This window comes from Lutjanus erythropterus, chromosome 4 (assembly GCF_056507025.1).
Source record: "Lutjanus erythropterus isolate fLutEry1 chromosome 4, fLutEry1.hap2, whole genome shotgun sequence".
NCBI classification, from domain to species: Eukaryota; Metazoa; Chordata; class Actinopteri; order Lutjaniformes; family Lutjanidae; genus Lutjanus; species Lutjanus erythropterus.
The window spans coordinates 3,690,322-3,703,978 of record NC_139320.1 but is presented as its reverse complement, the minus strand read 5'-3'; the positions used below and the strand labels follow the sequence as shown (position 1 = coordinate 3,703,978).

Sequence of the window (13,657 nt, the reverse complement as noted above, 5' to 3'; positions counted from 1 at the left end):
TATCACTTTAACAGTTGCTGTTATTTAAAAAGGCAGTCTTTTGGGCAATGCAGTGCAAGAGAAGGTGGTTACCTTTCATTCATTTGACTTCCCTCACTTTCATTTTAATCACACCTTTCTCTCCCTCCTCTCTCATATGAAGGCCATCCATAAAAGTCACTCGATACAGCCCGGTGATAATGTCCCTCCTGCCATTACACAGATGGAGCAGGAGATATGTGCACGTGTGCACAGGTGTCTTTATGGAATAGGAACCGGTACCCAGGGACCTTGTTAAAGGCCTCATATATCTCTGTACACTGTCTACCCAGAGGGCTCCGGGAGAACAGCTGCTATTGATAAGCTTCATATAAATGCTCAGACACCTGCTAGGCATATGTTCAGACAGTGAGGAGGCTTTGTGCTAGATTAGAATGCATCTCTCCGTGGAAATCTCTGTTTTGCTATATTCCCATGAGCCCTCTCCGGGAAACTGGACCGCAGTGTGCTGACACCTCAAGTTTAGTTCTAGCTGCACACTTTTCACAGCTTATCCCTGTACACACCGATGCTCACACAAACACACGCAATACACAGAACAAATAAGACTTAGGATCTAAATCCCCACTAACAATCATTAAAGGCTGCAGTGTTTTTCATACACCACAATTCAAAAATGAACACCCGACCAGTGACTTTACCTCTGTCAGAGCCTTGCTTCCATGGGGCTAAGGTTTATATTTTGACCTCATGACTCAAAAACTATTGTATTATTAGTGCTCTAACCCACTACCACTCTATCACATTTAATTTCATTGTGACCAGATATGTTCTTTCAATCTCACCATCTTTTTTATATTAAAGGCCCTCTTTGCACCATAGCACCAATGACAAATGTTCTGCTGAGATGGTCTCAGTTTGTTCCTGCTCTCAGTTGCATGCCATTCCATGGTAGCTGTAGTGCACCAAGAAACTTAACAATTTGCCAGGAAAGGCAGGGGAGGAACAAGCACAAACTCACAATAGCTGCGACTACCTATCATAAGCTATAACGACACCTGCTGCAAGAGACTACGACAGACTGTTAATAACCTATGCAAGGGGTTGTGGCTAGGGATGTGCGCAATTAGTCACCCACACAATTAAATTTTGCCACCCTCGCTAGTTGGCACCAGAAATACTAGTCAGTTAAACTATTTTTCAGTATTTTATTCATGTGCAAAATCAGTTAACTGTTGCCTCTATGGTGTTATGCAGCTGTCCACCACTAGTTGAGGCTGCACCCCCATCAGACAGGAGCCCTTCTTGCCGTAAGCAAGTATGCCCTGATGGCCTGTGCAACCCCACATGTTTTTTATCAGCAAAGTCGAACAGGTGACAGCTCATAAAACCAGCGTGGTTTGGCATGTAGGCTGTGTCAGAATAAACTGGCATATAACCACTGGACTGGAGCAACATGTGAGCACATTCAGCACAGACACGGACATTAACCTGCAAACAGAGCGACTGCTTTTGCTGCTAGCACTGCTAATGTTAGCCACACTGTGTGTCAGGCTGGCAGCTAAAGTCAGCTGTGATCCTCTCCAGTCTGAAAATATGGACTTTTAGTGAGTTATTGTCATGTTTTGAGTGTTCATTTGTAATGTTTGTATCGCACAGCAGAAAGTGTCACACATTTCAGTGGCATTTAAAGCAGATGTAGACTGTGATTAACAGCTTCAAATGACTCTTAATACACAGTATTTTTTTCAGACAGTGTTGAACATTATCAATTAATAAATTGTGCTCAACTGCTTTCTGAGGGTTTTCTTATTGTTAGACTACTCGAATAGTCTGGATGAAATTTTGCACTTAATCTATGCATGCAGTGATGCCTCCCACAAGAGTCTGCGACTGACAGTTTTGTATTGGTATGTGAATCTGTTTTAAAGTTATGCACCTTTTTGTTGCAGGCCACACCCACTGTCATGCCCCCTTATTGCCAGTTGTTATGAACAGTTAATTATCCACTTGTCCACTAAATCTTGTGCAACTCTGGAAGTTGTGTGCCTTTTTGCGACAGGCCACTCCCACTACTATACCTCATTTTAGCCAACTGGCAGGAACACAAACACACACCTTCACACACACACACACACACACACACACACACACACTTGACCTTCATGCCAAATTTCAGTCTCCTAGGACCAAAAATATGGCAGCCAAATGATGGGGAATTTTTGTTTTTTTATTTTTTTTTCTACTTGGTTGGGTTAGGAAAAGATCTGTTTGGGGTTAAAATAAATATAAAATAAGTAAAATAAGTGTGTTAAATATGTACGTTAAGTGCAAGATACATTACATACATGGTGAAGTTCAGTACCTAAGTTGGTTAACATACATAACCAGTACCTAAGTTGGTTAACATACATATATAGATTCAAAATCAAGTCAAGGTTTACGTTTGGGTTCACACAGGACACAGCTAACACCTAACTCCTAAAAGTAAAGGTAAATATGAATTGTAATAAGCTGCTTCCACGACCTATATGACTGTTTTTCTGGTGAGGACCAAGTGGCGACCTGTGGGGCTGGAAAATAAAGTCAACACCGAGCAAAGTGCCAAGAACTGCAGTTCCTCAAATGTGAACCACCTGGTGAAACCTCATTGTTCTACCAAGGTCAATGCTCTAGCACAGAGGTCAACAACCTTTACTACCAAAAGCTAAAAAAGTAAAACAAAAAATCTGTCTGGAGCTGCAACCATGAAACTCTTTATTTTCTTCTCCTTGGAGTCCTTTCTTTTGTTGGGTTTGGCTTAGACTCCTGGTTAGACTCCAGGTTAGACTCCTGGTTAGACTCCAGGTTAGCCACCTGCACTGAGCTATAGACATCAGCTATGATACATATTTTAGATACAAATTTTTTTTAAGTTGGCGTATAGGCTACACATTGGAACTATAAGAATCAATTTTGGCTTGAACAATTTTGAGAGAATGTCAAATTGCAATTATTATAAGTGCTATTGCAATTATGATATAATTTGCAATATTATATAGGGAATTATAATTTTTACATTAGTTTTCTCATTTTCGGCTCCTGTAATTAGAAAATTGCTGTGGGATTTCAACAAAATTTTGTTCAGCCCTAACTTAGGCCTATAACAAAGATAAATAAAAACTAAAATGCTAAAGAACTGTCCTCGAATTTTTTTTGTCAAAATCACGGGGAGCCACTGGAGGTTTTGTGAATGTGGTTTGAAAATTTGGATTTGTGTTTAGAGTTTTGAGAAAACAGTGGAAGGTTTAAAGAGATCAGTAGGTCAGAAGGACCTCCAGTCAGTACAGAAACTATATTGAATGTCCTCAGATATTTTCCTTCTGCTTTCTTACGAGCTCTCGGCTGCTGAACAGTGTATCAAGCTAAATTCACTGTAAAGTTTTCCTGAACTTAGTGGTCTCCTGTGTTTCCACAAATTAATATACCGCACTCCTCATTCAGGTAATAATTCCTGCTGTATTCACGCATGTATTAGTTATTCATTGCATCTATTCATGGTTGCATTTATTAGTTGGCTCTCATTTTCCCTTTTTTAAGCCCCGAGGTGAATTTAATACAAGGTCAGTTCTGTTATTTAGTATAAATATTGATAATTTCTGATAGCCCAGAGTTGACTGCAAATACTTCATGTTTTATACCAATTAATGTGTTAACCTCTGTATCATTTTGAAGCTTATTTATGATCATTACATATTTTAGCTTCCTTTAAGGCATTCTTAAAAATCCTAGAAGTTGTGAAGTCAAAATAAAAAAAAGTAAAACATGATTTTCACAATGAGATGCAACACATGCTGTCTTCTCTTTGGTTTTTGGTTCCATATTTACACAGGGTTTCAGGCTGTTGTATTGTGTCAATGTTTTCACAGGATTCTTCACTTCTACTGAAATCACCTGCTCTGCTAAATGAACAGCAATTACTTATGTTGACAGACTTCCTTTCGAAAACCAGAGGAAGCCATTAATCAATGCTTCTTAAAGTACAACAAGAGCACAGGTGCTGTTCACAGAGAGAGAAAGCAGAAAAAAGCAGAGCTGAAGATGCAACCTATGCAAATGAGCCCTCCTTAATTTGCTTGCAAATGGCAAATGATTTTCTACGGCTGACTGACTTATCGGGCTAAGACACGGCGGGGTGTGTTGTTCTGTGTCTTCACCTTGGCACCGCAATCACAGAAAACACACACTCCCATGCTGTACACTCGCACCCTCTACTCTACACAGCAGCCATTACAGGAATGGAGGGAGAGCAGCGGCGGCGGTGGTGGTAGTGGAGGAGGGGGGGGACGCTGCCAAACAAACCTCCCTGATATAATTAGTTTTCTCCGCTGCACCTAATTAACCTTTGTCTGTGTGGCACTTACGCATCTCATTCACAAGCCAAGCGCTCTTTCATTAGCAGCACGTTGTGTTTTTAATGTGTTTTACAAGTCATGGTGAGGTAGCTCTTTGTAATCTTCAAACTGCTTCCATTGGCGCTGTTTGAAGCTGGGGACCGGTGCACGTGTGAGCGCAGGAGATGAAGTGGATTTTTTGTGATGATTAGATTCAAAGAGACAGAGGAGAGGGTTCGCACTGATGTGGTTTCATGCATATCAAAGGGCGGAGGGCGAGGAGGTGGATCAAACATGCAGAAGGTGGATACATACACTTGGATGTCCAGCATGATCCTCTTGTCCTCCTCGACGTGGATTCCCCAGATACAGTCCTGGCCTTTATCGTAGGCTTCAGGCCAGTTAGGAGACAGCACCACTCCTGCTGAGTCTGTGATCTCACCGCTACACACAGCTGTAAAATACACACACATACACAAACATGGATATTAAGGTCTTCTCTACACATGTACCGATATTTTTTACCTAATCATATTCCTGTAAGTTCTAGGTTGACTGACGATGGCTTCCAAAACAACATATATGACTGTTAGAGAGTACCGGACCTTCTGTACAGTACATAAGTCCTGTGACCTAAGTCATGTCACATTAAAAGCATGTTGTGAAACAGTTGCAGTTTGGTTATAACCTGACATGCAGATGATTTGTTACATAGAATCATCTGGAAATCTGTCCTTAGAAACTGTTTTGAAAAGGGCAGGCACTTTCAAAAAGCACTAAAACCCAATCCCTAACCAATCAGATTAAAGAACCAGATGAAGTAGAAGGAGAGTTACATTGTGAGGCAGCTGGATTTGAGAGATCCTGTGAGAAACTTTAAAAAAAAACATCTGGCGAGTTAGGTTACTACCAGCGGAGCCAGTTGGTAAATCAAACCTTTGCTGAATCTGGTCAGAAGAAAGTGAAAATACCTTTTCCATGGAGAAAAGCCTTCAGTGTCATTCTATGCTCTTCTTTCAGTGAAGAAATACTCTCCAGTTCTGATATAACTGATGCTATCACAGTATCTATGCTAACCTCTTCAGGGGCCACCATTGTTTGTTGGAGATGAGTTGCCTCCATGGACACTTCTCGCTGTCATCACATCTAAAACCCATGCCTGTAGCTGCACCACTTTTCGTGACACAGTCTGACAACTTGAAGCCTGATCCAGCTGCCCGACAAGGTAAGTTTGGTTAGGTTTAAGCACCAAAACTATTTGGTTAGGTTTAGGAAAAGATGATTTGATTTGAAATAATGTGTTGTATGCAGATTTAACATTAACTGTGGCCTCAAAAAGTGGTCACCCAATATTCCATGTAGGTGGCTCCCTGCGCCCACCAAGTTTTATTCCCATACTGTGAGCCAAAGTAACGTTACAGTTCCACAAATATCCTGATTCCTTCAGGCCCTTTTGTTCAACATTTTACAAAAGCAGTGAACAGTGCTTGTTGTAACTTCATATCGGGGCTACTGAAGTCTGGGTCTACTGAGCTGACTCAAACTGCTAAGATGATCTTTAGAAAAGAACCAGAAACACAATGCCAACTGTGAAAAAACCAAAGGAGTTTAAGTGGCTTAAATCACATCTCAGAACATAATGTACTGCTGTGTGTGCAGCCAGTTTCCTCAACTAGCCAAGAGGTCTAGCTTGTTTTTCATTGGAAACACCACATCACAATTCATGGGAGAAGTGGACAACACAATGCCACAGTTAAGGAAGGCTGTGTTACATTGTATTAAAATTCCTTTTTTGTATTGTTTTTACATAAGTTTACATTTCGGCCACCAAAAATGTACTTTGGTCACCAAATTGGGGAACTTGGTGGCCCGTGAGGCCAGTGCTTGAAATATTAATGTCTGTCCCTGGTATGTCATACAACTAAAGTATCTTACGTGATGCAAATCACATATATTTTGTAACTTCAGGATTTGTGTCTTGTAAAACCAAAAGTCACCATTGACTTACTGAAGTTACTGATCTCCTAGGTGAAAGTCATGTTTGTTTGTCCATTCACCCCGCCTCCTTCATGCATGGAGTTTTGTTGCACTGTATACTACGCCACTGACTTTGACAGTACATCAGAACATGAAATTGGAGAGGCGCCTCCAGAAATTAGACTAAAAGGGTCCCCACAGTGTAATGGTTTGAAGCATATAGGTAACTGACTGAGCTGCCGTATTTGCTGCCCTGAGCCACTGTCTACTCATTTGAATAATATAATTTTATAAAAATGTCTAAAATAAAACATTTGATGAGACAAAGAGTTATTACAAACAGGATGCAATCAAATGTGGATGGGTCAGACATACAGACCTCTACAGGCAGGCTCAGTCTCATTCCACTGAGGGTTGTTGGGGTCCATGCATTCAATGGTGACAGATCCTTGTTCCAGAGTGTAGCCGGGGTCGCAGGCAAACTCCACCACAGCTCCCACTGCCCAGGTGGTGTCGCTGCTGGTCAGGTTACCGTACTTTACGAAGGGTTCGTAGCAGTGGCCGGCGGCAAAGGCTGCGGAAGAAAGAGTTTTTTAGTGGTGGAAATGACTTAGCTGTTATCAAAGAGCAAGCAAGAATCTATGCTGGCTAGATAAGTTAGCATCTTTCTTTTATATATTTGGAAACAATGGGCTAGTTATCACATTTATTTAAAGGGCCCCTGGTTTTCTGTGAGGGAGAGGCAAAGGTTGTATGATAACAAATATGCAAAACTGTGTTACAGCAAATGCTTAAAGTGTTCATCCAGAAATGTCCTGCATTACAGCAGAAGTTTGGAACAGGTGATGATTTGTTTGGTCCAATGAAGATAGATTATAGATGTTTGTAATTATGGCTCTAGAGATGGTGATGTCATTATTTTGGTCAAAACTGAAATATCTTAAAAACTTTGGATGGACTGCTATAAAGATATTTGGAGGATCAACAACATGGATTCACACAAAATTAGGTTCTAAGATGCATAGTTCCTAAGTGCTAAGTGCAAAATCTAAATCACACGAGCTGCAAGGTAAAATGTGTCACATTATAAATGAGGAAGCATGTGGTACAAATCATTTTCCATACACTGGAGATGCTTGTTTGCAACTGACCCCAGCGATAAATAGGATCATCATCTTTTTTTTTTCAGTGAGAATGAAATGCAAAAATTATTATTCCCACTAAAATCGGGAGCTGTATCACAATCGCAATACCTAATATATAAAAAAAAATACTATAATTTTTCTTTGTATAATGTTTAGCCCTAGTTCCCAGAGGGTGAACTGCAGTCTAGTACATGCAAAACTAATGATATCCCCCCTGCCCCATTTCTAAACATCGTCATTGTGAGCATGTTAGCATTTAGCTGGTCTCTACACTGCATTTAATGCAGGAGCGGAAAACCTCCTGTTCTACCAACCTGGGAGCATTCACACATTATTCTCACTGTTACAGTTCTACTCACAACCATTTCAATAATAAATCAGATATATTTATTCATGTTACATATTTGTAGAACTTTGTTAACAAGCAAACATGTACAGTCACCGTTGAAAACTAACTAATATCACTCTTGCCCAGTGTCAGCTGGGATCGGCTCCAGCTACTGGCGACCCTTCAAGGATATGGTTATGGATGGATGGATCCAGAACACATTAGCTACACCCAGAGGAAAGGAAAAGTTGAGAATAAGATCTTGTCTTTGTCTAACCTGTGTCTCCTTGACATAAAGCTAAATTTAAACCAATATGAGATGTTTGACTTTTTTCTCACGTGTCTTAAATTCGGCTCTGGAGGAAACAGCCTTTGTCTCGTCTCAGCCTGAGACAAATTTGAGCCCGACTGAAGATCTTAAAGTGTTTTTTTGTCTCACTGCACTGATCTTAAATTTGTCTTAAATAGCCAGCTTGTGAGATCTAAAGAAAACTCAGTTGTCTTAAATGAGATCTTAAATTTGTCTCAGTGGTCAAATTAAAGTCTTGTTACTCCAAACGATCGTCAAGGAGAAACGTCTGAGACACCTATGAGCTCAGCAAAAGATCTCCTGCTTTTCTTTTGTTTTGCTCTTTTTTTCTCCTACGGGGGGTTTAGGAGAAACAGATAAGACCTCAGCAAGATCAAAATAAGAATTTCTCAGAAGACAAAGCAAAGACGACTGTAAGAGAAACACAGTTTTCCTCTGGGCATTTTAGAATTCATGTAGGACCCATTGCAATGAACATTTAAGATGGATTTATGAATTCCAGAAACTTGCAAATTCTTCCTAATGGACACTGTTTTGAAGAAAGAAAGAAATGGCTAGATGAGTGCTCATACATGAGGTTAGCTGTTCACCAGGGTGGTGATGGTTTGTAAGGGTGAGGGAGGGACCATCAAATCTGCTGGAGACGAGCTGAGCAGCATTATGTCCTGTTAATGGCTGTAATGAGGTCCGTTGCTCTCTTTGGACATAATCCCATTTGCGGCAGTGAAGCGGAGGCCTAAACAGATTACAGTGATTGTATTTCCAAGTGGTCCTCGAGGACTGCAGACGAGCTGCCTATTTGATGGTGAGTGCTGAGACAAATGTGAGGATAAAAGATTAAAGAAGCTAAGTGATATCTCAGCAGAGCCATTAGATCGACCCCTGTGCCTTGAAACAAGTGGTGCTCAAAAACCTACTGTAAAATACATCATATGGACTCTTGTGTATGAGGTGATGCTGGTACAAGCTAATATTGTGCACCTGAAAGACTGTCTTTTATTTTGAGGGGTAAAAAGTATGAATACACTGAGAGCTTCCATTAAATGGCAACTAAAGCAACAGAAATAAAAGAAAAACAAATAAAGATGCATCTTCCACACAGTTATGAATGTGTTGGATGCACTCAATAATGTGTTTATTACAAAAACTATGACTAAGGCAGGAATGACAGCATTTTTTTCCTTTGACTTATCTAGAGAGTATCTACCTAGAGATGTTTGCTCTGACAAAAATGTTTTTTTTTCCTCTCCTACACCGATCACATTCCATAGAGGAGATATTAAGGTTTAAAGAGAGCTATGTTTTACTGCGTCAGTCTCTCTCAGCCATACGTGGCTGCTTCTTTCTCCTTTGGTTGGACCAAATTAGGATTTTTAGCCATGCCAGTAGCATGGTTTTAGGGGTGGCTGACTGGAGTATCTCATAAAATATTGTATGGATTACCATGGAATTTCCTACAGACATGAAGGGTGCCAGTTCCAGACAATGTGCCCTATCTTGCACCCAGCACAAATCCAACTGTGCCTGTGGCACCTTGCTATCTTACACCAGCGCAATTGCCATTTTTGCAGCATCTGCAAGATAGCAAATGAACTTGTACCTGGTCTGTGCGGCCATGTGCAGGAGCTGTAAAAATGAAGGCAAAACAAAAGCGTGGCCAGGTGCATTTGCTATCTTGTGCCTGGTGCATTGGAGAAAAAAACACTTGGGCCTTAGACCAGACACACATCCTCTCAATCACAAAGTAACTTCATTTATGTTCAGTATTTTCTCCACATAGGAGTGTGGATTAGTAAAGTGTCTTTTGAACATATTTTATTTCAGAAATAAAGTGAAAATATTGAAGCAAGCATGTGTGCAATTTTTAATATGTGTGTGCGTCTGAGATGCACGCACACATATCTAAAAAAAAAATCACAAAACATCTTTTGTTTATTTTAAACGGCGTGCTGCAAGTGTGTCTAAAATTTTTCTCATTAATAAGGAATTATTAATTAAGGAAGATTATTATTAACATTAAATTATTAATAAGGAAGTATTATTATTATTATTATAATTATAAAGCCCAGTAAATCCCAATAGACCTGCTAAGTGCACATGGGACAGGATCTCAGCTGTCAGACCGTCTTCCACAGATCAGTCACATGACAGCTGGAGCAACTCCAATGTTTGTCTTTGTGTTTGTTGGGTTCCAGAAAAACAATTATGATCTATGACATACAAAACGAACAAGACATTATATCCTGCTTAAATCCATTGTACCTTGTGCTTTCAACTTGCACTTTATATCAGTGTTAAGACAGGGCCCAATGTATTCTAGTGATTCTGGTAATCCTCTGACTTTTCCTCGAACAACAATGAGGTTTAAAAATTAAGTATGCTATGTAAGTTTACTTATGTTAAAAATGTTACTTATGTTAAAAGCAATGTTTCACAAACACTAAACTGCAGGAATTTAGAGATTTCAACATCTACAATCCATAATATCATTCAAATCTGCAGAATCTCGTAAGAGGTAAGACTGAAAACTAACACTGAATGTCTGTGACCTTTGACCCCTCAGGCAGTGCTGCATTAAAAACTGCATTAAAAACCCACATCATTGTATAAAGGATACTACATGGGCTCAGGAACACTTTGGAAAACCGTTGTCAGTAAACACAGTTTGTCTCTGCATCTACAAATACAAGTTCAGACTCTACCATGCAAAGAGAAAGACATATATCAACAACATCCAGAAACACTGCTATGACAGTCATGTGTAAAATGACATGCTGTCTATGCAAGTTTGTAAGTTTGTATGTGAAAAATAACTGGCGTCAGAGCCAATCCTGGCCTCCATGGGGCCCTAGGCAAAATTCTGCTAAGGGGCCCTCCTGTCTGACCAGAGAGCCATGTAAACCATTTACCACCCAGTCACACCCCAGGGCTCCCATTACAGTCCTCCCTCCTTTAAACCGGTTTGCTCCACCTGTCAGTCCAAGAATAAGCAGATCTATATAGAACAGAATGAAATACCAAAAACAACATTTATTGAATAGAATATTTTGTGCTGAATCTTAAGATAAGCAAATACTGGCATTAATATAAAAAAGAAATTTTAAAATATACAAAATGTAAAAAATACTAAAACATGACACTGACTTTTGGCTCTGCTGCCTGGTAATTATACAGTAATTAATTCTGAATTCAATATTAAATCAATCATAAGTGAATGTCAATCCATTAATTTCCATCTTGCATTGTTTCAGACTTCACTGACTTTAATCAGTGGTAGACAGTAACTTAGTACATTTATATGAAGTACTGCACTTATCTTGTAGTTTAGTTCCATTTGATCCAACTTTATTCTTTATTCTTCTATTTTTGTGAATGCAGGACTTTTACTTGTAGTGAAGTATTTTTACAGTGTGATATTTGAACGTTTGCTTCAGTAAAGGATCTGAATACTTTTTACACTCCTGGTCACCTCAGAGGAGTAACATCATGTCCATATAATGATTGGACAGACAGACAGTAATACAGTACACCTTTTAGAAACCTGCCAAACCTTTTTTAAAACCTGTTTTCTACCAGTCCTCAGATCCCCTCCACCAACATCTTCTCTCTCTTCGCCGTTTGAAAGCGTTTGAAGCCTTTCTCTTCTTTCATACAGTCTCTGCAGCGCTTCTTTTTTAGCGGCGGTATCGCCCTCGATTACCTGAATTTCATCTTCGCTAGAACTCCTGACCTCCATTCAGCAGTCACTGTCTCCAAGCCTTTCATTCTGCACTACGCTTTCACACTATATTCTGAGGAGTGCTGTTGTTCATTATCGCATTATTCACTGAGAATCCACAGCAGGCCAAAGTTTATGACTGATGCTAAGCTGTTCTTGGCCTTGAGCAGTTAGCGAGCTTAGATGAAATCCCTTTGTGTGGTTTTATAATGAATGCCTAATAATGACGCTTGATGCAGCGTTTTCTCCAGGTTTTTTAGAAGAAGCAAGAGCCTGCATGACCCTGACATGACATCTTGTGTCATACATGATTCTTTAGCTCTGGTGCTCACCTTGGTACCTGATGGCAATGCCAGTGGACGTGCCCGTGGCGTCCGTGGTCAGCTCAATGAAGAGATGTCGGGACGTGCTGAGCAGACCTTCATTGGGTAGATACTCCACCTCATAGGAATCATACAGGGCAGCTGCATCTATGCTGTTACCATTCTTGATCAGCAACCTGGAGGAAAGGGAACAAAGAATCACTTAGAAGGTGGTGACATGAAATCAATATCGGAGCTACTTTTTACATTTGCTCGCTTTTGATTTTACTTGTCAAGAAGACAGTTCATGCATGTAGTGCTGTTTATCCGTCTTTTTTTGGTGTGAGTTGCAGAGTTTTGGAGAAATTGGCCATAATGATGCCTGCCTTCTCTTAATGGGACTAAATGGCACTAGTCCTATGGTTCTCAAAGCCCCCCAAAAAATACATTTGAAAACTCAACAGCAATGTCTTTTCCCAAAAATCATGACCTGCTTACTCAAAATAATTCACACTTCTTGTGAGCAGTTTTCAGTTCTGGTACATTTGACTTCTAACAACAAGGTGTGTGGATTATTTTGAGTAATTGGGTCATGATTTCTGGACAAGAAACGTTGTTGTTGAGTTTTTCAAATGTAATCTTTGGTGCTTTGTGCACCACAGCACTGGTACCATCTAGTTTGATAATATCGGGGGGAGGGTAGACAGCTTTATGGCCAATATCTCCAAAACTTTGCAGCTCACACCAAAACTATCAAAACTAAACAGCCTGACAGGCCAGGGGGGAAATATGTATCTTTGATTTCGGGGTGAACTGTCCCCTTAAAATGACACTGTTTGCTGGATCATCAAACAGCTTCTGACATGGTGAACTATTTTGTTGAATACATACCCTGACCATATGCTCCTCACACTGTACAGTGACAGTGATCTTACAGAGTTTGCACTGGTCTCATGTTGTGTAAAGGGGAACACAAAGCTTTGGATCGATTACTGGTACTGTTTCTAGTAGAGGCCAGAGGAAATATATGTATTATTGATTTTGTCCCTGTAATCCAGGAGTTTTTTGTGCCATGGCAAACAAAAGGGCAAGCCAAAATCTCAAGGCACACCTGTATTCACATCTGTGCAAAATAGCCTCTGTAACACATTCTGTCACTCTTATCACTCTGTGAACATTTATTCTTATTTACTGATGCCAAATAGCTATACTACTCAGGAACAGTGAAAACTGGAACATCAGGACCAGCGAAACTGGGGTTCACTTTATTTTTATTTTTATTATTTATTTTTGACTGATATAATAAATTGTACATTTATTAATGGCTTTTTGTATAGTTGTATATTGCTATAGGACAGAATCCCACAGCTAGGTGCATTATATCTAAGTCCTGCCACTTGGGGCCTCTCACATTAAAACAACAAAAGACATAGTTTGAAGTCATGATGTTGCACAGGATCATGGGAGTTGTTGTCTTCATTGTTAAACAGCCACTATTGCAGATAAAAATGTATCTGTCATGACT

General features: G+C 39.9%; 1 protein-coding gene across 2 annotated transcripts in view; it reads right to left on the bottom strand.

Moving 5' to 3' along the window:
• Positions 1–13,657, bottom strand: part of sez6b (seizure related 6 homolog b) — a 306,245-nt gene that overhangs the window by 42,966 nt on the left and 249,622 nt on the right. For both annotated transcript variants that reach the window (XM_084716798.1, XM_084716799.1), the window contains 3 exons: positions 12,163–12,329; positions 6,709–6,903; positions 4,668–4,806 (listed from right to left, as the gene is read on the bottom strand). In XM_084716798.1, coding sequence (XP_084572924.1) covers positions 4,668–4,806; positions 6,709–6,903; positions 12,163–12,329 — 501 coding nt within the window. The remainder of the gene's footprint in view (positions 1–4,667; positions 4,807–6,708; positions 6,904–12,162; positions 12,330–13,657) is intronic.